Below are 27224 nucleotides of genomic sequence, written 5' to 3' on the forward strand. Positions count from 1 at the left end.
ACTCCAGTACTTTGGCCACCTCATGTGAAGAGTTGGCTCATTGGAAAAGACTCTGATGCTGGCAGGGATTGGGTGCAGGAGGAAAAGGGGATGACAGAGGATGAAATAGCCAGATGGCATCACTGACTCGATGGACGTGAGTCTGAGTGAACTCCTGGAGTTGGTGATGGACACGGAGGCCTGGCATGCTGCGATTCATGGGGTCGCAAAGAGTCGGACACGACTGAGCGACTGAATTGACTGAACTGAACTGAAGTGTATTCAGTGTTGTGCAACCATTACCATTATCCATTTCCTTGTCATCAGCCCAAACAGAAATTCTGTGTCCATTAAACAATTACTAGCTATTCCTCATCCTCATTCTATTCTCTGTCTTCATAAATCTACTTGCTGTAGTGCCTCATATATGTGGAGTCATGTGTGTGTCCTGTTGTGCTGGCTTTTTTCACTTAACATGTTTTCAAGATTCACCTGTATTGTGTCATATATCAAGACTTCATTTTTTCGCCCCATTTTTTTCTATTGTGGTCAAATACATATAATATTTGGGCTTCCCTTGTGGCTCAGTGGTAAAGATCTGCCTGCCAATGGAGAAGATGGCCATTTCGATATCTGAGTTGGAAAGATCCCCTGGAGAAGGAAATAGCAACCCAGTCCAGTATTCTTGCCTGGGAAATTCCATGGACAGAGAGACTGGTGGGCTACAGTCCATAGGGTTACAACATAACAACATATAATATTTACCTTCTTAACTGTTTTAAGTGTGCAGTTTAGTGAATTAAGTACATTTATATTATTGTGCAACTATTACCACCATCCACCAGCAGAACTTTTTTCATGTTACAAAATTAAAATTCTATTTGTATTAAATAGGAACTCCCCTTCGCTTATCCCCCCAGTCCCTGGCAACTACCATTCTACTTTTGGTCTCTATGATTTTGATGCATCTAGGTACCTCAGATAAATGGAATTTTGCAGCATTTGTCTTTTTGTGACTGACATTTCAATTAGCATAATGTCCTTAAGGTTCATCCATATCATATCATATGTCAGAATTTCTATCCTTTCAAAGTCAGAAAAATATTCTGTTGTATGTATAATACAAGCTACATTTGTATTTATGCATTCATCTGTTGATAGACATTTGGGCTGGTTCCACCTTTTGGCTGTTGTGAATAACCTTGCTAAGAATACGGGTGTACAAATATCTCTTTCAGACACTGCTTTCAGTAATTTTGGGGATATACCCAGAAGTGAAATTACTGGATCATATGGTAATTCTTTTTTTTTTTTTTTGTGGTCCTGCCATATTGTTTTCCAGTGTGGCCGCATCACTTTACGTTTCTACCAGCTGCACACAAGGGTCCAATTTCTCCACGTCCTCAACAACGCTTTTATACTTCCTTCCTTTCTTCAAGGATGAGATATATTCTAACGTATGCATCAGTTCAGTTCAGTCAGTTCAGTCGCTCAGTCGTGTCCGACTCTTTGCGACCCCATGAATCGCAGCACACCAGGCCTCCCTGTCCATCACCAACTCCAGGAGTTCACTGAGACTCATGTCCATCGAGTCAGTGATGCCATCCAGCCATCTCATCCTCTGTCGTCCCCTTCTCCTCCTGCTCCTAATCCCTGCCAGCATCAGAGTCTTTTCCAATGAGTCAACTCTTCGCATGAGGTGGCCAAAGCACTGGAGTTTCAGCTTTAGCATCATTCCTTCCAAAGAAATCCCAGGGCTGATCTCCTTCAGAATGGACTGGTTGGATCTCCTTGCAGTCCAAGGGACTCTCAAGAGTCTTCTCCAACACCACAGTTCAAAAGCATCAATTCTTCGGTGCTCAGCTTTCTTCACAGTCCAACTCTCACATCCATACATGACCACTGGAAAAACCATAGCCTTGACTAGACAGACCTTTGTTGGCAAAGTAATGTCTCTGCTTTTGAATATGCTATCTAGGTTGGTCATAACTTTTCTTCCAAGGAGTAAGCGTCTTTTAATTTCATGGCTGCAGTCACCATCTGCAGTGATTTTGGAGCCCAAAAAAACAAAGTCTGACACTGTTTCCACTGTTTCCCCATCTATTTCCCATAAAGTGATGGGACCGGATGCCATGATCTTTGTTTTCTGAATGTTGAGCTCTCCACTTTCACTTTCATCAAGAGGCTTTTTAGTTCCTCTTCACTTTCTGCCATAACCACATTTAAAAAGTTCCATTCATCAGTTGATGAACACTGGGTTGTTTCCACCCTTTCACCTGCTGTAAACAACGCTGCTGTGAACATTCATGTGCAAGTATTTGAGTCCAGGCTTTGGATATTTTTGGAAGTGGAATTGCTGGATCATAAGGTAATTTTATAGGGCTTTCCTTGTGGCTCAGCTGTTAAAGAATCTGCCGGCAATGTGGGAGACCTGAGTTTGATACCTGGGTTAGGAAGATCCCCTGGCGAAGGGAAAGGCTACCCAATGTGATTTTATATTTAAGTTCTTGAGAAATTTGTAGACTTTTGAAGGAGATCAGTGCTCTGTAAGTTAGTTCTGAGAATCCTAGCCTTTTGATCAGATATCCCTGGGTAGATGGGTGGATGGGTGGATGGGTGGATGGGTGGGGGTGGGGCGGTGGGGCTCCTCTCTCTCCTGCATCCACACCGCTGCCCTCCTCCAACTTCCTTGCTTTCCGGAAAGCAGTTCTCTGAGCCTCTAACAGCGGGGTCAAAGGGCTGAAATGAAGCTGACCCCCGCGTCCAGTCGGGCTTGCCCGGGGGAGCGACGTTTGAGTCGCTCCCAGTGTGTCCTGCGAGGGCGGTGTGGGCAGAAGGGAAGGCTCCTCCCGGTTCTTTGAAATCTCGCCGGCTCATCAGCCCGACCGCCCACTCTGGCGGTGGCTCCGGGGCAGACCAGGTGAGCGGCCGAGCCCCGGGGACTGCAGGGTGGGTACCTCGAAGTCGGCGCTGAGCCCGCTCCCAGCGCCGCCGCCCTTGTTCCCGCCCCGGGCGGTCGTTCCGGAGCCTGAGAGCCCAGGGAACGCGCGCTCCCTGCGGCGTGTCCTCGCCTCCAGCTTCGCCTCTGCGTCCTCGACACTCCGGCCCGGGGGCGACTCCCGGGTCCCCAGCCGCGCGCTGGCCTGGGCGCCCCGACGTGGCCCCGCCTGGAGCCCGGACCTCCCAGCCTCGGTGTGTCCCGGAGCCTCGCGGACCAGGAGGAGCACGCCTCCCAGAGCCAGCCACCCGGGCCCCGGGCGCCCCGCGGCCCCCGGGGCGGAGGCAGCGAGTGCGGGGCGGGGGTGGCCTCGCCGCGGAGCCGCGGTTCTCTGATCTGCGGCGGCGAGAGAGCAACTCCTGCAGAGCCCAGCCAGGAGAAAGCCCCGAGCGGGGACCGTGCTCTTCCTGCGGGCTTCTGGGAGCAGTGGCTCGTGCCCTCCGACCCGGGCTAAAGAGCCCAGGACCTCGTCTGCCTGGCTGGGGACTCCGGGATGAATCAGGTACAGAGCGCGCCCTCCGGAGCGATGCTCCAAGGATTCCAGGCGGCACCGGCCTCCGGGGCGCGGGGGCTTTTGAGTGGGAAGGGGGCTTTCCAAGAGACTCACACTCGTGCTCATATCTTCAGGGGAGCCGGGCTGCTCGCTCCTTCTGCCCTTAGGTGTGGCCTCTGAGGCTCCGGAGGACAAAGTTGCGAGCCGGAGACGGCTTACCAGCAGGGGCTGCGAAGGGAGGCTTCCAGAGATGGGAGGGGTCTGGCCGGGGGGTGGGGAGGTGGGGGGGGGGGCGCTAAACGCTAGGGCTCCAGAGGACACCAGGTGACAGTGGGCTTCCTCTTGGGGAGGTGGGGATAAAGGGGGAAATCCCAAAGCTCCTAACACCCGGTCTCCCCAAGAAGTTTTTATGCTCTTTGTTTTAAAAAAGACTGAGTCTTCCAGGTAGCAAGCTTGCAGGGCCTTTTCCAGAGGTGCCCTGCCTCGGAGACACACAGGGCCCGCCAGGGACAAGGACTGTCCCACCCTGACTGGGTCCTTCCTGCCTGGGTGGCAAGCCTGACATCCTCTGCCGTTTAGGCTCTGGATTCTGCTTCTTACATCTGACAGGGGCCAAGGGCAGGGCCTGAGAGGGGCAGAACTGATGCTCAGAAGAGGAAAAAGCTATCTGAGGCAAATAGAGGCAAAGAGTTGGGGGAGAGATGCAACTGGGGCCGAGCCTCCCCAGGGTGCAGAGGCGCTTTAATTCTACCCCCAAAGGTAGGCTCCAGGTGTGTCACCTTTGAGGGATGTGGACAGCAAGCTCTCCTGGGGGTCCTTGGAGTCTTCCTTGTGTCTCCCTGTCCCAGGAACCTCAGACTCCCACATTTCCCCTCCCTCTCCGGATTTCCTGCCCTCCACGGAGCTCTGCAGACTCCAGCCTTCTTATTCTATCCCAGCAACCTGGTCTGATTCTTGCAGACTGTGGGACGGACTGGGTCTGCAGGGAGAGTGCAGGGGACATGGGGACTCCGGCTAGCTCTTGGCTCTCTGTCCCCATCGGTGCAGCAGACAACCCCTCCTGATACCCCAGCCCCAGCATCTGGGTCAGGTGGACCCTCCTCTTCCTTGCAGCTGACCGAGGAGGCTTGGGTCCTCACTAGTAATTCCTTGCAGTCCTAGGGTGCAACAGTGGTTATGGTTGTTTCTTTAAAGCATCATCTTGGTTTTTTTTTTTTTTAAGGAAGAGTTACTTTAAATTTTTTTTAATTTATTTTTTGTTGTGCTGAGTCTTCAATGCTTCACGGTTTTCTCTAGTTGTGGCAAGCAGAGGCTATTGTCTGGTTGTGGTGCTCGGGCTTCTCATCGTGGTGGCTTCTCTTGTTCAGAGCACCTGGTCTAGAGCCTAACTGCTTCAGTAGTTGCAGCTCCCAGACTCTAAAGCACAAGCTCGATAGTTGTGGTACAAGGACTTAATTGCTCTGCAGCATGTGGGATCTTCTGAGATCAGGGATCAAACCTGTGTCTCCTGCATTGGCAGGCAAATTCTTTATCACGGAGCCACCAGGGAAGCCCAAGAGTTATATCTTCTAGGGATATACTGAAATATTTACAGGTGAAATACCTGTATCTGTTTTGCTTCACAATAATCTAATAGGGGGCAGAGAGAAGTAGGTAGGAGTACAGATGAAACATTAATGGCTGTTTGAAACTTCAATTGGGTTTAGAAAGTTGCCATAATAAACTGTATAGAAGGGGAAAAAATCACTATCAATAATTGCAGAAAGACATTTCCAATCTTTACAAGCTGAACAGCCCTGGGCTAGTCACATAACCTCTTAATGTCCACATTGGGTAGATGGAGAAAAAAAAAAAAACCACCTCATATTTGCTCAGGCTAGAAACTTGGGAAATATTTTTAACTTCTCTGGCTTTCCCAGTCTCCCACATATGGTCTATCATTGAATCCTTTCTGTTTCCCTCTCTCTTCCATCTTCCCCCTACTGTCCATCTTGTCAATCACTGTGATCTCACAAAATTCCAAAAGCCTCCAACCTGTTCTCCACTTTGTAATCAGAGTGGTATTTCTAAAATTCAGTCTGATTGTGCCATTCCCAACCCCATTTATAACCATTAAACTTGATTCATTTGGGGTCGCTGAGGGTCGCACACAACTGAGGGACTTCACATTCACTTTTCACTTTCATGCATTGGAGAAGGAAATGGCAACCCACTCCAGTGTTCCTGCTTGGAGAATCCCAGGGACGGGGGAGCCTGGTGGGCTGCCGTCTATGGGATCGCACAGAGTCAGACATGACTGAAACGACTTAGCAGCAGGGTGTAACACCCTCCCTCTCCACGGAGCTCAATGCTTTACAGACATCATTGAGCTCTTGCCTGGAGGATGTCTAAACTCTTTATCTCAGGACACACAACCATCCCAGGAAGGACTTTGCTCCGGTGTCCCCTTTCTAAGTCACTCGGTGATTAGGCTGGGAATTCACCCTGCAGCCCCTGTCTGGGGACAGGCCTTGGTAAATGCTGTGTGTGGCTTCTAGGGTCTCAGCTGCCTTGGATGTAGGAATAGGAAACCCAGTAAGGAGAGGGACAGGCAGCTGCTACATAGGCTCTGTGATTTTAGAGCAGTGTTTTGCCAGAAGGAAGGAGGCCAGCTCATGGAGAGTAGTCAGGTTTGTCTCAAAGCCTTGCTTCTTCAATGGGATTCAGAACAATTCCTTTTAAGCCACAGAATGGGACAATTTCACAAGGACATAGTTCAGGCTGTTGAGACAAGGAAAGGAGTTTGGAGCAGGTTACTTTGGTTCTCTTCAGCCTCCCCACATTCCTTACTTTGGCCCCTGAGAAAAAGTGCAACATTCAGAATCTTCAGTGGAATGGAAATAAACTGAGTTGGTGCCTGTTTGTCTCTATAGCAATCTAACCTTACCTAAATGAGTGGGTGTGTGGTTTGGATTCCTTTGTTTTCTTCCCCTGGTTCCTTTATCTCTATTCCAACCCAGTGCTCACTCTGGGCAGGTGCCTAATGGGCCAGCTTAGGTTACACGATGGTTTTAAATTTGGCCTGGTTTGTGTGTAATGTCTTTCAAAGGCTTAGGATGAAGCTTGGATTCTGGACGCCATGGATGTTTGCAGGGACACACTGACTCATGAAGGAAAAGCTGAGTTTCAGCAGAAAAGGGAGACCTCAGCCTAGCAACATCACCCCAGAGGAATTCCCAAGAGTGTGGCTCAAGGCTTCAACCAGCCAGATGGAGATCACCATGGGGGTCATGGATGAGAATGCCACCAATACGTCAACCAACTATTTCCCTCTGCTTGACCCCCTCGGAGCCCAAGCTGCTTCTTTCCCCTTCAACTTCAGCTACGGTGACTATGATATGCCCTTGGATGAAGATGAGGATGTGACCAATTCCCGGACCTTCTTTGCCGCCAAGATTGTCATTGGCATGGCGCTGGTGGGTATTATGCTGGTCTGTGGTATCGGCAACTTCATCTTCATCGCTGCCCTGGCCCGCTACAAGAAGCTACGCAACCTCACCAATCTGCTCATCGCCAACCTGGCCATCTCTGATTTCCTAGTGGCCATTGTCTGCTGCCCCTTCGAGATGGACTACTACGTGGTGCGCCAGCTCTCCTGGGAGCACGGCCACGTGCTGTGCGCCTCTGTCAACTACCTGCGCACGGTCTCTCTCTACGTCTCCACCAATGCCCTGCTGGCCATCGCCATCGACAGGTGAGTGGGGGTGGGGACCACCAAGGAAGGGCAGCTGTGACTGATGAGAGGTATCTGTGTTCACCAGAACTGTGGATGCATGGAGGGGCCAAAGGTGGCCCATTTACTGAAAGTGAGAATTGTAGTTTTCTAGCTGTAAGGAGTCAGGAGATAGTAGAGGCCCCTAGAGTTGGGTAGCCAGAAGGCTGCTGATTTCTCTGCTATGGACTTGCTGCTAGGTGCTGTCCAAGGCCTAGAGGCAGACAGCCACCAGGAGGTGTGGAGGGAGAAGTTTAAGTTGCAGGCAGTTACCTCCTGAGTCAACTTGGTAATCTTAAAGGAGGTTTCTATCTCATCAAGACCTACTATACTAAACATGACACCCTACTAATACCAGTTGACTTTTTAATAGTTATTATTATTTTAAAATTTTTAATTTTATATTGGGGTATAGTAGATTAGGGCTTCCCTGGTGGCTCAGATGGAAAGAATCTGCCTGCAATGTGGGAGACCTGGGTTCGATCACTGGGTTGGGAAGATCCCCTAGAGAAGGGCATGGTAACCCACTCCAGTATTCTTGCCTGGAGAATTCCATGGACAGAGGAGCCTACAGTCTATAGGGTCACACAGAGTCCAGCATGACTGAATGACTAACACTACTACTACAACTATAGTAGATGAACAGTGTTAACACTGGTTGATTTTAAAGAAGGTTGAGGAATTTGTTTTGAAAAAACAAACAAAACAAGTCAAAACAAAGCATATGCTTACTTACTCTTTGTTTTTGTTGCAATAATCAGTTTGCTCCTTTTCATACAGTAGTGTGCAACAGTACAGAAGAGCTGATTCTAGTAAGATAAATAAAATCAGTAAGAGCTGCCTTTGCCAATCTTATATCTTCAGGCTTTTCATTTAGTATAATCACCTGTGCTAATGGACCAGAGTGGTTTTTGTGCCCTTGGGACAGTCTTTGAAGGCTCCTCTGCCCAAAGTTGAACTCTTATTACAAAACACTGTGTTGCAGTGTAGAGACAGATACCCTGAGGGTCTGACCGGGCCTCTGTGTACTTGGATCTGAACAGTCTGTCTCTCCGTCTTAACCCAGAGGGCCTGAACCACAGATGCTCTCTGTGTCCCATGGCCCGAGGGCTCTGGTGGCATCTGGCCCACTCCTTGCAATCAGGACATCCTGGGATTGAGAGGGGATTGAGAAGGAGCCTGGCTTTAAAACCTAGAAGCATGTCAGAGGGTTAGCACATTAATCAGCCCTTGGTCTGTCATCTGTAGAAGGTGTCAGAAGTGTCATCCCTGAAGAAGGCTTGGCTGAGGTCCTCAGTGTGAGCCATGGAGCCCCATGGTGTTCTGTCCACCCATGAACAGGCTCTGGGTGAACATGTGGAAGGAGCACCTGCTTCCCAAGTCCTCCTCACAGCTGTTGAGGAAGATCTCCAGGGACCTTGTCTCTGAACTTTTCTGCAAGTGGAAGCTGCACCATCTCTTTTAGCACACGAGCAGGACAAAACAAAGGGGTCATTTCCTGAAGTTTCGCTCTAGTAGGACATCTTTTCACAGAGGGTGCTCCCAGCCACTGCGGGCGAGTAGGTAGATGCCTGCTGTGGGGTGGGCCCCTGCTGCCTGCGTGAGACCCATTTTACCAGGGAGGGGCCTACTGGTGGAAAGGGGTAACACTGAAGGAAGAAGCAGCTTCAAGGGGAATGGAAGCCAGGGTAAAATCAGGACATCGGGCTATTCTGAACATGTAAGATAATATTATCTATTATTATGTCAATCAACTCACCTCCATCTACCAAACTCTTTCAAATTCTTATTCAACTTTCATATGAAACTCAGCTTGTCTGAAATATTGCAGGCATTTCTTTTATAGTAGGGATTTTAATTGGAAGCATGCTTTGCATCCTGGGGACTGCTCTTGTTTAGAGTAGTGTTGTGATTGGAAACTTGAACCCAGACACTGGAGGAAACGGTGTTGCCTGCACGGGACCATCCAATGGCCTTGGCCGACTAACTGACTGCTCCAACGCCTTAAGTTCATTTAGTGATGATTGTGATCTTTGTTTCAAATTATTTAGATTTTTACGTGTTTTTACATGTCAAGTTTCAGTTTCATGAATAGATTCCTGTTTGGCCTCATGTGTTCAGGATTTAATCAGTGATTTTCAGGTTTGATTTTGTTGTTGGGAACTAGTTTTTATCTTGATAAAACAAATATGCCCACAGTTATAAAAATATCTTTAATTTTATAAATTTCTGTAAGAATGGTATGAGCAGTTAGTCTATTGTTCAGTCACGTCCAACTCTTTGTGACCCCATGGACTCTAGCCTGTCAAGCTCCTCTGTCCAAGGAATTCTCCAGGAAAGAATATTGGAGTGGGTTGCCATTTCCTTCTCCAGGGGATCTTCCCCAAAGAGGGATCCAACCGGGCTCTCCCACATTGCAGGCAGATTCTTTACCATCTGAGCCACCAGAGAATCCCAAGAAGTTAGTCTGCCTGGGTTTAAACTCCTACTGCACTGTCTATTGGCTTCAGGGTTTTGTTATTTGACCCCTCTCTGCTTCAGTTTTCTCATGTATAATATAAGAATGATAAGAAAACTTAATGTATTGGATTGCTTTAAAGATAACATGAAATAACACATGTAATTCTTTCAGTTCAGTTCAGTTCAGTTCAGTCGCTCAGTCGTGTCCAACTCTTTGCAACCCCATGAATTGCAGCACACCAGGCCTCCCTGTCCATCACCAACTCCAGGAGTTCACTCAGACTCACATCCATCAAGTTGGTGATGCCATCCAGCCACCTCATCCTCTGTTGTCCCCTTCTCCTCCTGCCCCCAATCCCTCCCAGCATCAGAGTCTTTTCCAATGAGTCAACTCTTTGCATGAGGTGGCCAAAGTACTGGAGTTTCAGCTTTAGCATCATTCCTTCCAAAGAACACCCAGGGCTGATCTCCTTCAGAATGGATTGGTTGGATCTCCTTGCAGTCCAAGGGACTCTGTAATTCTTTAGAACAATGCTTAAAGCAGAGTAAGTACTAAATAAACAGCGGATGTTATAATATGTAAATTACCCTTTAAAGGAACAGTAATAACAGAACCAGATAACCTATGACTATTTCTGATTGGCTCGCCTCTTTTGCTTTCATCACAGTGGTTGTTTTATGATTTGATTAAAGAAATAATACTACAAAGTTTCTAAGAAATACAGCTCTCAAGTTATAGTAGTACAAAACTATTTATCTCCTACCTGTTTTCTGTCTCTACTATTGGTTCCATGGTTCTCCCAGGCATCTAACCTGGCAAATCCCTTTTGTCCTTGCTGCTTTCTCCCTTTCTCCACCATTCATTTTATTCCCAGGGCCTGACAGTACGCCCCACCCACAGCCCCTACTCCCACCTCCCACTTTTCCAGCAAGGGCTGAACTATCACAGTCTTCTCTTGGTCTTCCTGCCACCAGTGTTTCTTGGCTCTGCCCCTTTGCCAACCCTACTCCCTCACAATCCATCCTAAACATTCATTCATTTACTCATTTGTTCATTCAAACAATGCATTTTTATAGAGAGCCTTCAATGTGACAAATACTATTACAAACACTGGTGAAATGATGGTGAATAAGCAAAAAAATTCCTTGCACTCATGGAGCTTGATGGAGAGAGACCAGTCAGGCAAGCAAAGAAGGAAGGTAATTTCAGAACATTAGAAATACTCTGAGTAAAAGCAAAAATATACATACCCTATAATGAAAAAGAATCCAAAAAACAAGTACATGTAAGCATAACTGAATCACCTTGCTATACACCTGATCCTAACACAACATTGTAAATTAAGTGTTCTTCAATAAGACAGACAGACACACAAGCAGAGACTGAGAGTGATGGAGCATGGGAGAGGCTCTAGGTGGGAGTCAGGAAAAGTGTCTCAGAAGAGATATTGAAACAGATCTCTGAATGATGGAGGGGAAAAAAAAAAAAACTGGCCTTGTAAAGACTGGGAAAGAGTATTCCAGACACAAGGTGCAAAGGCCTCAAGATGGGAGCAAAATTGGAGGTTGTAGGAATTATGAGAAGGGCCCTGTAGACTGAGGGAAGAAAGCAAGACTACAGCCAAATTCATCTTCTGCCTCATACACCCCTCCCTCTCTTGCTTGAAAGACCTCTAACACCACCATTGTCTACAGAACACGGCTGGAATCTTTTCATCTGCTTTTCCAATGTCTTATTATTGAGCTCCAGACCACCTGCCAGTCTCATGCTGGGTAAACACATTGATGTTCTGTTTTCCAAAAACAGGTTGCAATTTTTTTGAGAACTGTCACCATGGCCTATTACATTTCTGTTCATCCAGGGCTAGGTACTTGTTGAGGGTGACGTTTTATTAAGATTCTAAGTACCCAGAGTTCACAGTCAGCAAAGGTTATGAAAGAAGTAAGACATGATCCCTATTCTTGGGAAGCTTGTCATCCAGGGCGCAGGGAGGGGTGAGAACTAACACGGAAGAGTTAGAGGGGAAGTAAAGCGTCAGTTTGAAATGAAATTTGGAAAAAGGGAAGATCATCCGATACCAGAAGAGTCAAAGGAGGCCTCTTGCAGGAGGCAGATTTTTAACTTGGCTTCAACCAGTGACTATCAGTAAAGAAGAAGAAAGGATTTCCAAGAGGGTAGAATGGTGTTTGCAAAAGCTGAGAGGTGAGAATGCTTGAGGTGAGAGTGAGATCCGGGGAGGACAGGAGGTGTGGGGACAGAGCAAAGAATGTAAGAGAGTAGAGATCAGAAAGAACAGGGACCTGCTCTAAAAATAAATGGGACCTAGTTAAACTTAAAAGCTTTTGTACAAAGGAGGAAACCAAAAGCAAGGCGACAAGACAATCCTCAGAGTGGGAGAGAATAGCAAATGAAACAACTGACAAAGAACTAATCTCCAAAATATACAAGCATATGAAGCTCAATACCAGAAAAGCAAACAACCCAACTCAAAAGTGAGCAGAAGACTTAGACATTTCTTCAAAGAAGGCATACAGATGGCTAATAAACACATGAAAAATGCTCAGCATCACTCATTATTAGAGAAATGCAAATCAAAACTACAATGAGGTATCATCTCACACCCATCAGAATGGCCATCATCAAAAAGTCTACAAGCAATAAACGTTGGAGAGGGTGTGGAGAAAAAGGAACCCTCTTACACTGTTGGTGGGAACGCAAATTGAAACAGCCACTGTGGAGAACAGACTGGAGATGCCTTAAAATGCTAGGAATAAAACTAGCAACAACAATCCCACTACTGGGCATATACCCTGAGGAAACCATAACTGAAGAATACACATGTACTCCAATGTTCATTGCAACACTATTTACAATAGCTAGGACATAGAATCACTCTAGATGTCCATAGACAGATGAATGGATAAAGAAATTATACATATACACAATGGAATATTGCTCAGCTATTAAAAGGAATGCATTTGAATCAGTTCTAATGAGGTGAATGAACCTAGAGCCTATTATAGAAAGTGAAGTAATTGAGAAAGAGAAAGACAAATACTGTATATTAGTTCATACATATGGAATCTAGAAAGATGGTACTGATGAACCTATCTACAGAGCAGCAGTGGAGATGCAGACACAGAGAACAGACTTTAGACACAGTGTGGGGGAGAGAAGGTGTGATGATTTGAGAGCGTAGCATTGAAACATTATACACTACCATATGGAAAGTAGACAGCCAGTGGGAATTTGTTGTATGATACAGGGAACCCAAAGCAGGTGCTCTGGGACAACCTAGAGGGGTGGGGTGGGGAGGGAAGTGGGAAGGAAGTTTAAGAGGGAGGGGACATATGTATACCTATGGCTGATTCATGTTGACATATGGCAGAAGCCATCACAATATTGTAAAGTAATTATCCTCCAATTAAAAATAAAATTAAAAAAAAAGTAGGACCTTGCTCTACAGGATCACAAAATCTGGGCACAGGGAGTTAGTCCTGAGGGTAGCAGGGAACTAAGAAAAACCCTGAGAGCACCCTGTCCCCTAGGTCTGGGTTTCCCCTTTGATGTGGAGACAGCCGCACAATCTTTGGGGTGTATCTTTGGATCTCAGGCACATAGGGCACTGGAGTCCCTTCTTTTAGATTCCCTTGGAATCTAGGGGAAGCTACCAGTCAGCCTGCCTGTTGGCCGCTCTTCTCTACTGTCTGGATGAGGCAACTAAGGCAGGAGGAACAGCACTCAGCCTTAGGAAGCACAAATACTTCCTGGTGAGCTTATCAGTTGCTTAAGGAGCAGGTTGTGCATTAGCTGCCCATCCCATGAGCCACCTAGTAGCCACTGTGATCACCATTTCCATGATGAGATCTGGGGCTGAGTCCCGGGGACAGAAAAGGAGCTCCAAGCCTTTTTGCTTAATCACACAACCCACTGCCATCACACAGCTAGTGGCTGGACATTGCTTTGTCTGGCAGCCTTTATTCTTTGTTCTCTGGGAAATGCTGACTCTAAGTGGATCTGAACCTGAGCCATTGTAGTGTTAGACACACTGGTCAAGCCAATGGCATACTCCTAAGCAAAGAAAAGTAGTTGCCAACTATCTAACTCCATTTTGGAACATCTATAGGTAGAAACTGACTATGATGAAAAGAAGAGAGGGGCTGCTAGGATTTCAGGAGGGAAGGAGGAAGGGTTGCTTGTTCTGGTTGGAAATGGAAAGAACAAATGGAGTACCCACTGGAGAACCCACTGGATTTCGAACAAGATATGGATGGATCTGCATCATCAGTATCAGTTCAGTTCAGTTGCTCAGTCGTGTCCGACTCTTCGCGACCCCATGAACCACAGCACACCAGGCCTCTCTGTCCATCACCAACTCCCAGAGTCCACCCAAGCCCATGTCCGTTGAGTTGGTGATACCATCCAACCATCTCATCCTCTGTCATCCCCTTCTCCTCCTGCCCTCAATCTTTCCCAGCATCAGGGTCTTTTCAAATGAGTCAGCTCTTCACATCAGGTGGCCAAAGTATTGGAGTTTCAGCTTCAGCATCAGTCCTTCCAATGAATATTCAGGACTGATTTCCTTTAGGATGGACTGGTTGGATCTCCTTGCAGTCCAAGGCACTCTCAAGAGTCTTCTCCAACACCATGGTTCAAAAACATCAATTCTTCGGCGCTCAGCTTTCTTTATAGTCCAACTCTCACATCCATACATGACCACTGGAAAAACCACAGCCTTGACTAAACAGACCTTTGTTGACAAAGTAATGTCTCTGCTTTTGAATATGCTATCTAGGTTGATCATAACTTTCCTTCCAAGGAGTAAGCATCTTTTAATTTCATGGCTGCAATCACCATCTGCATTGATTTTGGAGCCCAGAAAAATAAAGTCAGCAACTGTTTCCCCCTCTATTTGCCACGAAGTGATGGGACCAGATGCCATGATCTTAGTTTTCTGAATGTTGAGCTTTAAGCCAACTTTTCCATTCTCCTCTTTCACCTTCATCAAGAGGCTCTTTAGTTCTTCTTCACTTTCTGCCATCAGGGTGGTGTCACCTGCATATCTGAGGTTATTGATATTTGTCCCAGCAATCTTGATTCCAGCCTGTGCTTCCTCCAGCCCAGAGTTTCTTATGATGTACTTTGCATATAAGTTAAATAAGCAGGGTGACAATATACAGCCTAGTTCTGTCAATTACTAGCTGCATGGCTTTTGACAGTTATTTAACTTCTTCCCATCTCAGTTTGCTCATCTGTAAGATGGGTATCTTTTCTTCCTTAGCAATAGGGTTGGGGTTATCTAACTAGAAAATAAATTTGAAAACGCTCTGTAAATTGTAAGCTGCTTTACAAACTTAAGCAAGTATTACTAATAATATGCCTCCTTGGTGGCTCATATAGTAAAGAATCTGCCTGCAGTGCAGGAGACCTGGGTTCAATCGTGGGGTTGGGAAGATCCCCTGGAGAAGGGAATGGAAACCCACTCCAGCATTCTTGCCTGGAGAATCCCATGGACAGAGGGGCCTGGCGGGCTACAGTCCATGGGGTCACCAAGTCAGACATGACTGAGTGACTTTTACTTACTAATCATGGAGTTCAGAGTGTAGCATAGCCAAACTGGTGGCTATCCTTGAAAGTTTCCTGCAATTTCCTTATTGGCAAATATATTTGGAAGGCCTCTTGCACACCTCCTGGTGCTAACCTTGGGGATGGAGGTGGGGTGATGTCAGGATGAACTGATGAACAGTCACAGATTACCCTGAAGATTAGTGTTGATGCAAAAATGAATAAATCCAATAAAGTAGATCCAGTAAAATAGAGCCAAGTAGCAGAGAATTTGCAAATGCAGGATTTGCAAGTAACAGGTGAAAGAAAATTGCTTGCTATATAAAATAGCTCTGAAAAATACATTTTAGGATACTAACAATTTTGCATATTAATAGTCTATTGTTTATATGCAGTATCACTTTGGAGCCTCACAGTATCTCTGTGAGTTTGGAAAGGCAGTTGATATTCCCATGTCACAGATAAGGAAATTGAGTCCACAGGGCTAAGATTCACATAATAAGTCTGTGGCAAAGCTGGGATTAGATTCTTAATGTTCTCATTCCTGGATCAGTATTCTCTCCTACATGGTCATTGAAAAAACACTCTGAGTTTGAAACATCATAAAAACTTAGGAAATTACTAGTGGGAAAAGAAGGAATAGAATTGTATATTGTGAGTTCAGATAGCAAGCAAGTATGAATACAAAAACATTCTTTGACAGAGTAATCAGCAGAACATGGTGGGGTAGATAAGGGAGAGAGATGATGAGAACAAAAGCTCTAAACTCTTAGTTTTTGTTATGACTCAGAGCAGATCGGATGCCCTCCTAACAGCAGGAGTGACGTGGTCTTCTGGGAGGTCCACTGCATGCACTGACAAAGGCACTGCCAACACGCTGCAGGCCTTCCCATTTCACCCTCAGCATCCAGCCTGGGAGACTGGTGACTGCCAGGGTTTGTTGTTGGTGGTAGAACCTGTCAAGCAGTCAGCTGGGTGGCCAGGGTGAACCCAACCCATCCAACTTCATCTAACATCTGGAAGAGAGCAGAAGTCTTGTGCCAGTGAACTCTCCAAGTGCCACTCAGTGGGGCTGGCTGTCTGTGTTATGGGGTGGACAGAAACAGCAGAAATATGATATGAAAAAAAAAAGAAGGAACCTCCTCTTCCAATCAGAATCCCAAGTAAGATGACCTCAAGGGGATCAGTTGCAAAGCAAACAGAATTGTTTAGCTTTCTTTAGGCCCCTGTCATGTTTGCCCTTTGTTTTACCAGGAATAAGCTGTGGACGCGTGAGGATATGTTTATTTCCAGTGTTGATTAGTCATTCCCTCCCACTTCACTTTCCATCTTTCTCCTTCTCCTGCTTCTACCCCCTGCCAGACAGAATGTCTTCCAGGAAATCAGAGCTGTCTGCCTAAGTGTGTGCACTCTCTCTGGGAAGGACACTTTCATACTGCTCGAATGACTCACATCCCCCAGAAAATGCTCTCTTTTCTTTCGTGGACTACTGTGGTAACAGCAGTGTGGTTTAGGGGGAAAGGCCAAAAGCAATATCTTTTACTGTCTGTTGCTTTGTGGTTCAAAAAACATGTTCATGTATATTCCCAATTGATTTTCACATCAACCATGTGAGATAGGTTTAAATGTTTTCTATTGAGAGTACTATGGCATATGACCTTAAGAAAGTCAGTCATTTCTCACTAAGCTGCATTTTCCAGCCTGAAGAATAAGATAAATGGTCACATGCGTTTCTTTCACCTTTGCATGTAGAGTAATGTTTTTAATGTATTTAAAAGTGTTGAATGAAAGCAAAACCTTGCCCACTATTTCTATCAGAAAAGGCAAATTTTCCCAACAAGTCCTTAGAATTTTCAAGTCCTATTAACTCTAAACTGTGGGGTAATTAGGATGAATTTCCCTGAAAACAGCATGGACCTGGGAATAGTGCCAGGCTAGAAACCAATAAGACATGTTATTATTAAATTTAATAATAATAGTTACCATTTATTGAGTATATACCATGTTTAAAACTGTGCCAGAAATTGTGTATATACTGGCATGTTTAATCTTTAAAAACAAACAAGCAAAAACTTTTGCAGATAAGGAAGTCGAGATTCAGAGAGATTAAATATAAGTTACCTGTTCTGGGCATATATCTGGAGAAAATGCTAATTCAAAAAGATACATGCAGCCCTATGTTCACACCCATACTATTCGTAATAGCCAAGAGATGGAAACAACCTAAATGGCCATCGACAGCTGAATGGATAAAGAAGATGCAGTACATATATACAATGGAATATTACTTAGCCATAAACAATAAAAAATGTCACTTGCAGCAACAAGGACGGACCTAGAGATTATTATACTCAGTGAAGTAAGTCGGAAAGAGAAAGATAAATATCATAAGGTATCACTTGCATGTGGAATCTAAGAAGTGAAGTGAGGTGGCTCAGTCATGTCCAACTCTTTGCGACCCCATGGACTGTAGCCTAACCAGGCTCCTCCATCCATGGAATTTTCTAGGTGAAAATAGTGGAGTGGATTGCCATAAAATATGACCTAAATGAACTAATCTATGAAACAGAAGAGACTCACAGATATAGAGAACAGACTTGTTTTTGCCAAGGGGCAAGGGGTGGGGGTTGGGGCAGGGATAGATGACCAGTTTGGGGTTAGCAGATGCAAACTATTATATATAGAATGGATAAATAGCAAGGTCCTACTGTATAGCAGTGGGATGTATATTTGCTATACAGCAGAAATTAACATTGTAAAACAGCTGTCCTTCAATTAAAAATAACTTGCCTGAGGTTGCACAGCTAGTCAGATGTGGGGCTGGAGCTGGCATGCAAGTCTGCCTTTTCGGGAAGCCCACGTACCATAGGTGCCATTTGATTGTGTCTCAATGTTGCAAAAATAATATCCTCCAGCACTTCCTTACTACATGTTGACACCAGCTGTGTCCTTATCCTAGATATCTGGCCATTGTCCACCCGCTGAGACCCCGGATGAAGTACCAAACAGCCACGGGCTTGATTGCCTTGGTGTGGGTGGTGTCCATTCTTGTTGCCATACCGTCAGCCTACTTCACCACTGAAACGGTCCTCGTCATTGTCAAGAGCCAGGAGAAGATTTTCTGTGGCCAGATCTGGCCAGTAGACCAGCAGATCTACTACAAGTCCTACTTCCTCTTCATCTTTGGCATCGAGTTCGTGGGCCCAGTGGTCACCATGACCCTATGCTATGCCAGGATCTCCCGAGAGCTCTGGTTCAAGGCCGTCCCTGGTTTCCAGACGGAGCAGATCCGGAAGCGACTGCGCTGTCGCCGGAAGACCGTCCTGGTGCTCATGTGCATCCTCACGGCGTACGTGCTGTGCTGGGCGCCCTTCTACGGCTTCGCCATCGTGCGGGACTTCTTCCCCACAGTGTTTGTGAAGGAGAAACACTATCTCACGGCCTTCTACGTGGTCGAGTGCATTGCCATGAGCAACAGCATGATCAACACCGTGTGCTTCGTGACTGTCAAGAATAACACCATCAAGTACTTCAAGAAGATTATGCTGCTCCACTGGAAGGCTTCTTACAATGGCAGCAAGTCCAGTGGGGACCTTGACCTCAAAACCACGGGGGTGCCTGCCACTGAAGAGGTGGACTGCATCGGGCTGAAATAACTCCAGAACAGGACCTTTGGGCCCCTGACAATGTGCTTAAGCCCACACTATCAACCAGGAACTCTAGGTTTGCCACATAGGGCAAAAGAAATGGACAAATATGTCAGTGCTGTGTTCAGGGAGCTCAGAATCTCTAAAACTTGTGTGATCACACCATCACCAGTGGCCGACATTCAATGAACATCTAATTTGTGCAAAGTGTAGGCACTGGTGATATCTGTATCTGTTGATGATATTTGATTGGCAGAAAGAAATAGGGATTAAACAAACACAAAAAAATGATGGGACATAGTGTGGAATGATGGGTTTTCCAGAAGGGAGCCTGAGTAGTCACCTAAAACTGTGGTCTATATGTTTGTAGGGTGAAGTTCTCTCTGGATCATCTCAGCTACTCATCAGACACTGAGATAACCTGTCTCTGGGATTGTTCTTAGGCTTGAGTTCACTCCTAACACTTGCTGGCCTGGGGCAAGAATACAAAGCAGGTTCCTGGCTCTTTCTGCAATCTTCCCTTCTATCCCTGGTTCTGACTCTCACCCTGGGCACCCAGGAAAGAAAGAAACATACAAATAGGCGGTGGGGGGTGGGGGTTGGCACCAGTGAGATTCAGAGACTACAGGCTTATTGAGGGCCTTTTTAATCCACCTCCTTTGTTTGGTTTTTTGAATTTGGAAATTTGGAACCAGAAGATACGACCCAGCCTTGGATCTATCACCTGTATGGGCCTGGGTAAGGCCTCTCGGAGGCAATGAAGATGATATAATACCTGTGACAGCTCCCAATGCGGTGACCATGAAGAACCAATGAGATAATATATGGGAAAACTCTTTGAACCATGCAAGTAATCAAGAGTGGACTAATAGCTATGTGTGGTGCCCTGGAAAGGAAAAGCTTGTCATCTTAGCTTATATATCTAGAATCCTCACCATCTCCCCCTTTCATATTGTTTGTGTGAATTATTCCTTTACCCCTGTTAGCAGTTCTATATGTGTATTATGTTCCTAATGACAGATTGGTACAATAAGGGATTGAAATTTGGTGGCGGAATTGTGCAAAGAAATGGTAGATAGGTCTCCAGTGAGAAAATGAGCTCAGAGTTTTAGAAACTTCAGAATCAGAGCATCTTTGTGATTGATCATGGAGGTACCAGTCATGCCTGTTCCTAGCCAGCGTGAATCTGGGGGGTGTGATATTTGTTTCTCAGTCTGGTTTCATCTCATGGGGGTGGATAGATGTGGAATGGATTTGTCTTCTTATTAAATAATTCTAGAGCAGCACATCTATTGACATAATGCTATCTAAGTGATGTATGTATGCTGTTTCCCCCTCCAAATATAGTCAACTCTTGAGTTTTGGTGGCAAAGTTTTTTTTTTTTTTAATAGTTACTATATTTGCCTGGAAGACATATTTCTAAAACCTGTTTCTTTTTATTCATCATCCAGCAGATTTACCCTCTGGTTTAACTAGAATACTCTCAGAGAATGCAAACTAATTAAAATATTAGCCTGAAGCCAGTCTGCTTTGAAAGGCAATTCTATTGCATTCTAAAACTAGGAAAGTTTAATTTTTGAACTGAAAAATAATAAAATGATGTAATTTGTTGTCCTTATGTTCATCTTTTCCATTAAGAATGTTAAACATGAGTTGACTATATTAAATGGGAGCTTTTTACATGTGACAGTCAAACCTCTTCCTGATTTTCAGCCTAAAATATCAAATTTTCACTTGTTTGCCTGTCTGTAATATTTCTAGATATTATGTCTATTTGTGATTGTACAATGAATGAAAATGTTATTATCAAGTGAAATAAATAGTCTCTCTCTATATATAATTATTAACCATAGTATTCCTGTAATTTCCTCCCTCCCTCATTGTTTTCCCAGTTACACTGTAATGGTTTTCTGAGTGAACACTGAATAGGTGCTGATTCCATGATCATATGAATTCTGCTGCTGCTGCTGCTAAGTCGCTTCAGTTGTGTCCAACTCTGTGCGACCCCATAGACGGCAGCCCACCAGGCTCCGCTGTCCCTGGGATTCTCCAGGCAAGAACACTGGAGTGGGTTGCCATTGCCTTCTCCGCATATGAATTCTGAGAACAATGCTATTTCATGTTTTTCTTGCCTGTGAACTTCTCTCCATCCTAAAGAGATTTAGCTGGTTTAAATTTTTCTCCTATAAATCTACTTTGGTAAATCCATAGCACCTGAGTGCCAAGACTAGAAATCTGAGGACCACTTTATGCTGGTCCTCATGCTGCTGCTGCTGCTGCTGCTAAGTCGCTTCAGTCATGTCCGACTCTGTGCAACCCCAAAGACGGCAGCCCACCAGGCTCCCCCGTCCCTGGGATTCTCCAGGCAAGAACACTGGAGTGGGTTGCCATTTCCTTCTCCAATGCATGAAAGTGAAAAGTGAAAGTGAAGTCACTCAGTCGTGTCCGACTCTTAGCAACCCCATGGACTGCAGCCTACCAGGCTCCTCCGTCCATGGGATTTTCCAGGCAAGAGTACTGGAGTGGGGTGCCATTGCCTTCTCCGGCTGGTCCTCATAAACTAAGGCTAAATCTTTGAACAGGCTCAATGTCCACACGTGGAAAGTGAGCCAGGAGATGAACCTAAGGTACTACCTCTCTTCCCGATTAGCGGCTGAGTCACTGAACCGAGCAGTGGTCTGTCCAGCTGATGGCTTCTCTAAAAACTGGTAGAAAATCCAACAAGGTGGCACTTGTACTTGTGTATTTCTTTTCTATTTTCTAAATACTTTCAGTATGCAAAGAGATACGCACATTGTCCCATACAGGAGAATAAACACATGATTTTATAAAATCAAACCATCTCCTTAAGCAAAATAAAAGAGGAGGGCAGGTTTAGAGTAAAACTTTGAGAGGTTTTGCCTAATGAGTATACATTTAAAGAATAATTTCTTAAAGACATTATGAAATGGCAGTCAGCATAGCAAGCCCTGAAGCGTGAAACAAGTTCCATGCTCAATGTGGAAAAGAATGCTCAAGAAATTGTAAGATTGCCAGAAAATTATAAACACACGTCCTGTTTCTTGAAAAATATGATTAATTTTGGAATGTGTTCATGAAGAATGAATCCAGTTCCCCTTCCTAGAGTGTAAGAATATAAAATTCCAATGATTTATTTTGCAAGTAATGAAACTGAAGTTCAGAGAGGGGAAGAGAAGTTCAATATCACTCAGCTGGTAACTGTAAGAGCCAGGGTTAGACCCCAAAGCTCCTGAAGCCCAGTCCAGAGATTTTCTACCACAGTATTCATGAATGTAGGGAGCATCAATCTTGGAAAGAGAAGGATCCTTTCCAAGAACCCTTGAGAGGACTGTTCATCTCCAGCCAGACCTTCTCTGGAGACCCTTAAAGAGTTTAACAGAGACATTCCTGGTTCCTTTGCAAGCCAAGATTAACTCATCCTACCCCTGGGAACTTTCAGCACAGACATGGAGATCAGGAGGTTTTAGGGAAGAACTCCTAAAAACGTTTATAGCCATTCTTTCTTTAAATGCTTAGTTTGGGGTCCCTAGGAAAATAAAAGAAAGGTATGAGGCCCCTGTCCCTGAGAATAGCTGCCTTGCCCTAGAAAAGCAGAGGAAAGTGATAAAGAAGACTGGCTTAGTCTGGTGTCCAGATGAAGGGCAGGCCTATGTATTCAGTGGCATCAGAAGTGAAGATGAGAGGTAAAGAGACTGTGGACAAGGTCAGACTTGAACAGGACAAGTGGGGTGTAGAAAAGCAGAAGGCAAGCACTTTACATGGGAAGAGAAACCACTTTTATCTGCTCCAGTAAACCGAAATTGATCTTTTGCCGGGAGAAAAGGCTTCTCACTCAACGATAAGATTGTCATCCCTGGAAGAGGTAACTAAGCGCTGAAAAACACACAGAGACATAAGCAATAGTGCAGGGCTTATCTGAGAGTGGGTTCTGATAGGAGGAGAGGGTGGAGGGAAGGAGAGACAGAAAGCAGCTTTGCAAAGCCGGTCTGTATGATGGGGTGAGGGAGGCATCTCATTATTAGGCGGAAAAAGTACAGAAAGGATGTGGAGGAGGAAGTTGAAAACAAATTTGGCTGACTTTAAAAAACCTGCAGTGGGGGGATATCCACCATGTGTCAGGGGCTGAGCTGAGCAGGTTACAGGAATTATCTTGCACAGTTCTCAGAAGAGACCCTCCAAGGTGGGGGTGTGAATGACTCTCACTTTATAGATGAGGAAAGAGAGAGCTGCTCAAGGCCACTCAAGGAGTGAATGGTTGAGATTTGAACACAAGAAGCTCCACTCGTGGGCTCTGGCTTGTGACCACAAGCTTGGGCTTGTGATCACAAGCTCGATGTGGTCACAAGCTCGAGCTTGTGGTCAGTCTGTACTGCAGCCTTTGCATGATCTTCCATGTGCCTTCTAGTATACCAAATAAATGCCTGTCTCCTTTGTGATAAATCATCTCTTAATCAGATTTTCTCAAAATCCAAATCCCACCTTCATTTTTCCTTCTCTGAGAAGTTTTTATTACCCTTAGCAGCTGACCCTGATATGGAGTTCTTAACCTTTGAATGTCATGGGTGCTTCTGACATCTGAAGTTCATAGCCCCTTCTCAAAACAGTGTAATGGATAAAAGGTATTAAATAAGATACATAGGTACGCCAAAAAAATAAATTATATGGACATACTCTTATCAAAATTATTTTTTAAAATTTATAGTATAATAGCTGAGTGAAGTTGCTCAGTCGTGTCCGACTCTTTGCAATCCCATGGACTATAGCCTACCAGGCTCCTTGGTCCATGGAATTCTTCAGGCAAGAATACTGAAGTGGGTTGCCATTTCCTTCTCCAGGGGATCTTCCTGACTCAGGGATTGAACCCAGGTCTCCTGCATTGTAGGCAGACGCTTTACCATCTAAGCTACCAGGGAAGCCCCAGTAGAACATCAATATTTATATTAAATTTTTTAAGTTAAATATTTAAGGCCTTAAATTATCAGATTAAGATCAGGGTTATTAACTACCATGATGGTTGTTATAACTACCGAGATAGTTGGATGGCATCACCAACTCCATGGGCATGAGTTTGAGCAAATTCTGGGAGTTGGTGATGAACAAGGAAGCCTGGTGTGCGGCAGTCCATGGGGCTGCAAAAAGTCGGACGTGACTGAGCAACTGAACTGAACTGAACTGAATAACTACCATGCTTTCGAAGTAGTGATGAATGTGAATGACATTTTGAGCTCTCTTTTCAAGCTGCAATGTAATATAAAGTAGCTTATCATTTCTCTTGGGAATAGTTTCAGCGAATGTTAATATTCAAGGGATTTGTTGCTTATGTCATAATAGCAGGAATTACTAAAATTTAATTATAGGTTAGTGAGAGTAACAATGGATTTTTTCCATCAATGTTTATGCTGTGCTCAGTCACTCAGTCGTCTCCGACTCTTTGCAACCCCATGGACTGTAGCCTTCCAGGCTCCTCTGTTCACAGGATTCTCCAGGCAAGAATACTGGAGTGGGTTGCCATGCTCTCCTCCAGTGGATCTTCCCAACTCAGGGATTGAACCCAGGTCTCCTGCACTGCAGGCAGATTCTTTACTGTCTGAGCCACCAGGGAAGCCCACCATCAGTGTTTATGGCAGGACATGGCAGGAAGGAAGACGCACCATGTGCATGTGAATGGAATTAAATCAACAGATCTTTTTTGGGGGTACTTTTCTTATAAAAAACACCTCTAAGAGGCTCTGTGGTTCACCCACTGTCTGTCCTGTGCCTTCTCAGTGGCCCCAAACCTCATCCATGTGGCAAAAATTCATTCAAGGAGCTAGAGATGGTCTCTTTCCTTATAACCTGGATACTCAGCATTCTTTCATAAAATTATTTAACAGTCATATATTGTCTTAGACTGTGAAGTTACAAAAATGAATACAACACAATTTCAGCTCCTGTTCTTTAGCAATTGGTCTCAAAGAGACCAGGCATTTGGTTGATGGAAAACACGAGACAGATTATCCTATCAAATGACTGCTTTGCTTCTTTTGTTTTGTTACTTTTAGGTCTTATATTGGGTTGACCAAAAAGTTCCCTCGGATTTTTCTGCATGATGTTCTGGAAAAACCCAAATGAGCTTTTGTCCAACCCAATAGTTTTACTTTGTCTCTATTTTCCTCATTTTAATATTGTTGACCCTTTCATACATTCTTGAGTTGAATATACATTTCTTTTATTTTTATTCTTTCTGTGTCTTGTAAGTAACTAAGGGAGCAAGCTTTCTCTCCTTAGAGCTTTACTCTTGGTTGGAAGTGTGGAGTATCCTTATCTCTGAAATATATCTTTTTATTTCATTATGTTTGACAAATGTATTTCTTTCTTCAGAGTTTCCATATTCTCTCTGTGTGTTTAAGATTTCCAACATTTGCTGTATTTGTTTCTCTTTGTTCCTTTGATATTTATTTATTCCATAGTAGACTTCATTTTTCTTTAGGAGGATCTCTTTCTTTTTCCTCTGTTTTCTTCTTTCTTACTTTCTTTTTTGCATAAATGTGCATTGTTGTCCTGTTTTTTTTTTTTAATTTTTATTTTACTGACCTTGGGCAGAACCAGCTCTGCTGCCAAATACAGTGATTTTATGTCCTCTCTGTTTGTTTCTTCCATTTGAGCTTCAGCTAGATAGTATGTGCTCCATGTTCTGCTTTGCTTAGGATGGGAAAGTGAAAAAAAATGAAGTTGCTCAGTCGTGTCTGACTCTTTGCGACCCCATGGACTGTAGCCTATCAGGCTCCTCCATCCATGGGATTTTCCAGGCAAGAGTGCTGGAGTGGATTGCCATTTCCTTTTCCAGGGGGTCTTCCTGACTCAGGAATCGAACCCGGGTCTCCCACATTGCAGGCAGCCACTTTACCGTCTGAGCCACCAGGGAAGCCCCATGGGAAGAGAGGACTATTTATAGCCATGATTGGTCGGTTGGGTCTTTTATCTATTATTTTAAGTCCTATCCTGGGGTTCAGGCTTCCCAGGTGGCACTAGTGGTGAAGAATCTGCCTGACAATGCAGGAGACGTTAAGAGACATTGATTTGATCCCTGGGTCAGGAAGACCCCCTGGAGGAGGACACGGCAGCTCGCTGCAGTATTCTTGCCTGGAGAATCCCATGGAGAGAGGAGTCTGGCAGGCTACTGTCCATAGCATCACAAAGAGTCAGACATGACTGAAGTGACTTAGCACACACGCGTGCATCCTGGGATTCACTGTTGCTAAACAGGTGCACATCCTGCCCTTGGGTTTGGGATTGTTCCTTCAACTCAAGGAAAGCCACTGAATCTTCACTTCAGTCAATGATAATCTGCCCTAAATTAATTATTCCCAATTTCATCTTATTTTTCCCCTCCTATTTCTCTTTCTCCTGCACTAGTCATTTGGTGGAAAAATAGAACTTGAAGGCTTTCATGAAAGGTTTTTCCAATAGTCATGTATGGCTTTGAGAGTTGGACCATAAGGCTGAGCGCCAAAAAATTGATGCTTTCAAATTAGTGCTGGAGAAGACTGTTGAGAGTCCCTTGAACAGCAAGGAGATCAAACCGGCCAATCCTAAAGGAAATTAACCCCGAATATTCATTGGAATATTGGAGCGCCAATATTGGAGCACCAATACTTTGGCTACCTGGTACAAAGAGCCAGCTCATTGGAAAAGACTCTGATGCTGGGAAAGATTGAAGGCAAGAAGAGAAGGGGGTGACAGAGGATGAGATGATTGGATGGCATCACTCAATGGACATGAGTTTGAGAAAACTCCAGGAAATAGGGAAGGACAAAGAAACCTGGCGTGCTGCAGTCCCTGGGGTTTTAGAGTTGGACAGCGAATGAAAAGCAACAACAATTTCCTCTTTGCTTCTCTGAATCCTCCCTCTACTCTGTTCTAGAACCCAGGAGACTGGCTTTGGGGTTGTACCATTGATAAGCCATATATTGTATTTCTTCTAGCTTCTTGTTGGATTAAGTCAATGGCAGACACTGGCAGAGGGTCAGAGGATAAGACAGAATAAAGATGGGAATTTATTCAGTTGACTCCCAACTTTCCAGATCACAGGGGCTACATTCTATAGCTGTTGGTCCCCTTGGGTACTGCTCCTCCCCTTTTCCTTTAGGGCTGGGGGAGATCCTGGCTGCCTTTGTTGCTGGCTTTAGGGAGCTCACTACTCCTGGTTACTTCTTAGTCCTATCTGTACCATTACAAACCTGTCCTTTATTACGGATAACCCCCAATCCCATTTTTCCTGATAGTTCTCTGGCTGGTAGAGTATCAATCACAGCACTATGAATTCTAG

General features: G+C 44.9%; 1 protein-coding gene across 4 annotated transcripts; it reads left to right on the forward strand.

Moving 5' to 3' along the window:
* Positions 1-1593: 1593 nt before the first annotated feature.
* Positions 1594-20742, forward strand: PROKR1 (prokineticin receptor 1). Of its 4 annotated transcripts, none has more exons than XM_005212839.5 (3): positions 1594-2347; positions 6559-7203; positions 18207-20742. In XM_005212839.5, exons 2-3 carry the CDS (start codon positions 6617-6619, stop codon positions 18901-18903), a joined length of 1284 nt encoding a protein of 427 aa, XP_005212896.1. In that variant the 5' UTR covers positions 1594-2347; positions 6559-6616; the 3' UTR covers positions 18904-20742.
* Positions 20743-27224: the final 6482 nt, after the last annotated feature.

This window comes from Bos taurus, chromosome 11, assembly GCF_002263795.3.
Source record: "Bos taurus isolate L1 Dominette 01449 registration number 42190680 breed Hereford chromosome 11, ARS-UCD2.0, whole genome shotgun sequence".
In the NCBI taxonomy this organism is placed as follows: Eukaryota; Metazoa; Chordata; class Mammalia; order Artiodactyla; family Bovidae; genus Bos; species Bos taurus.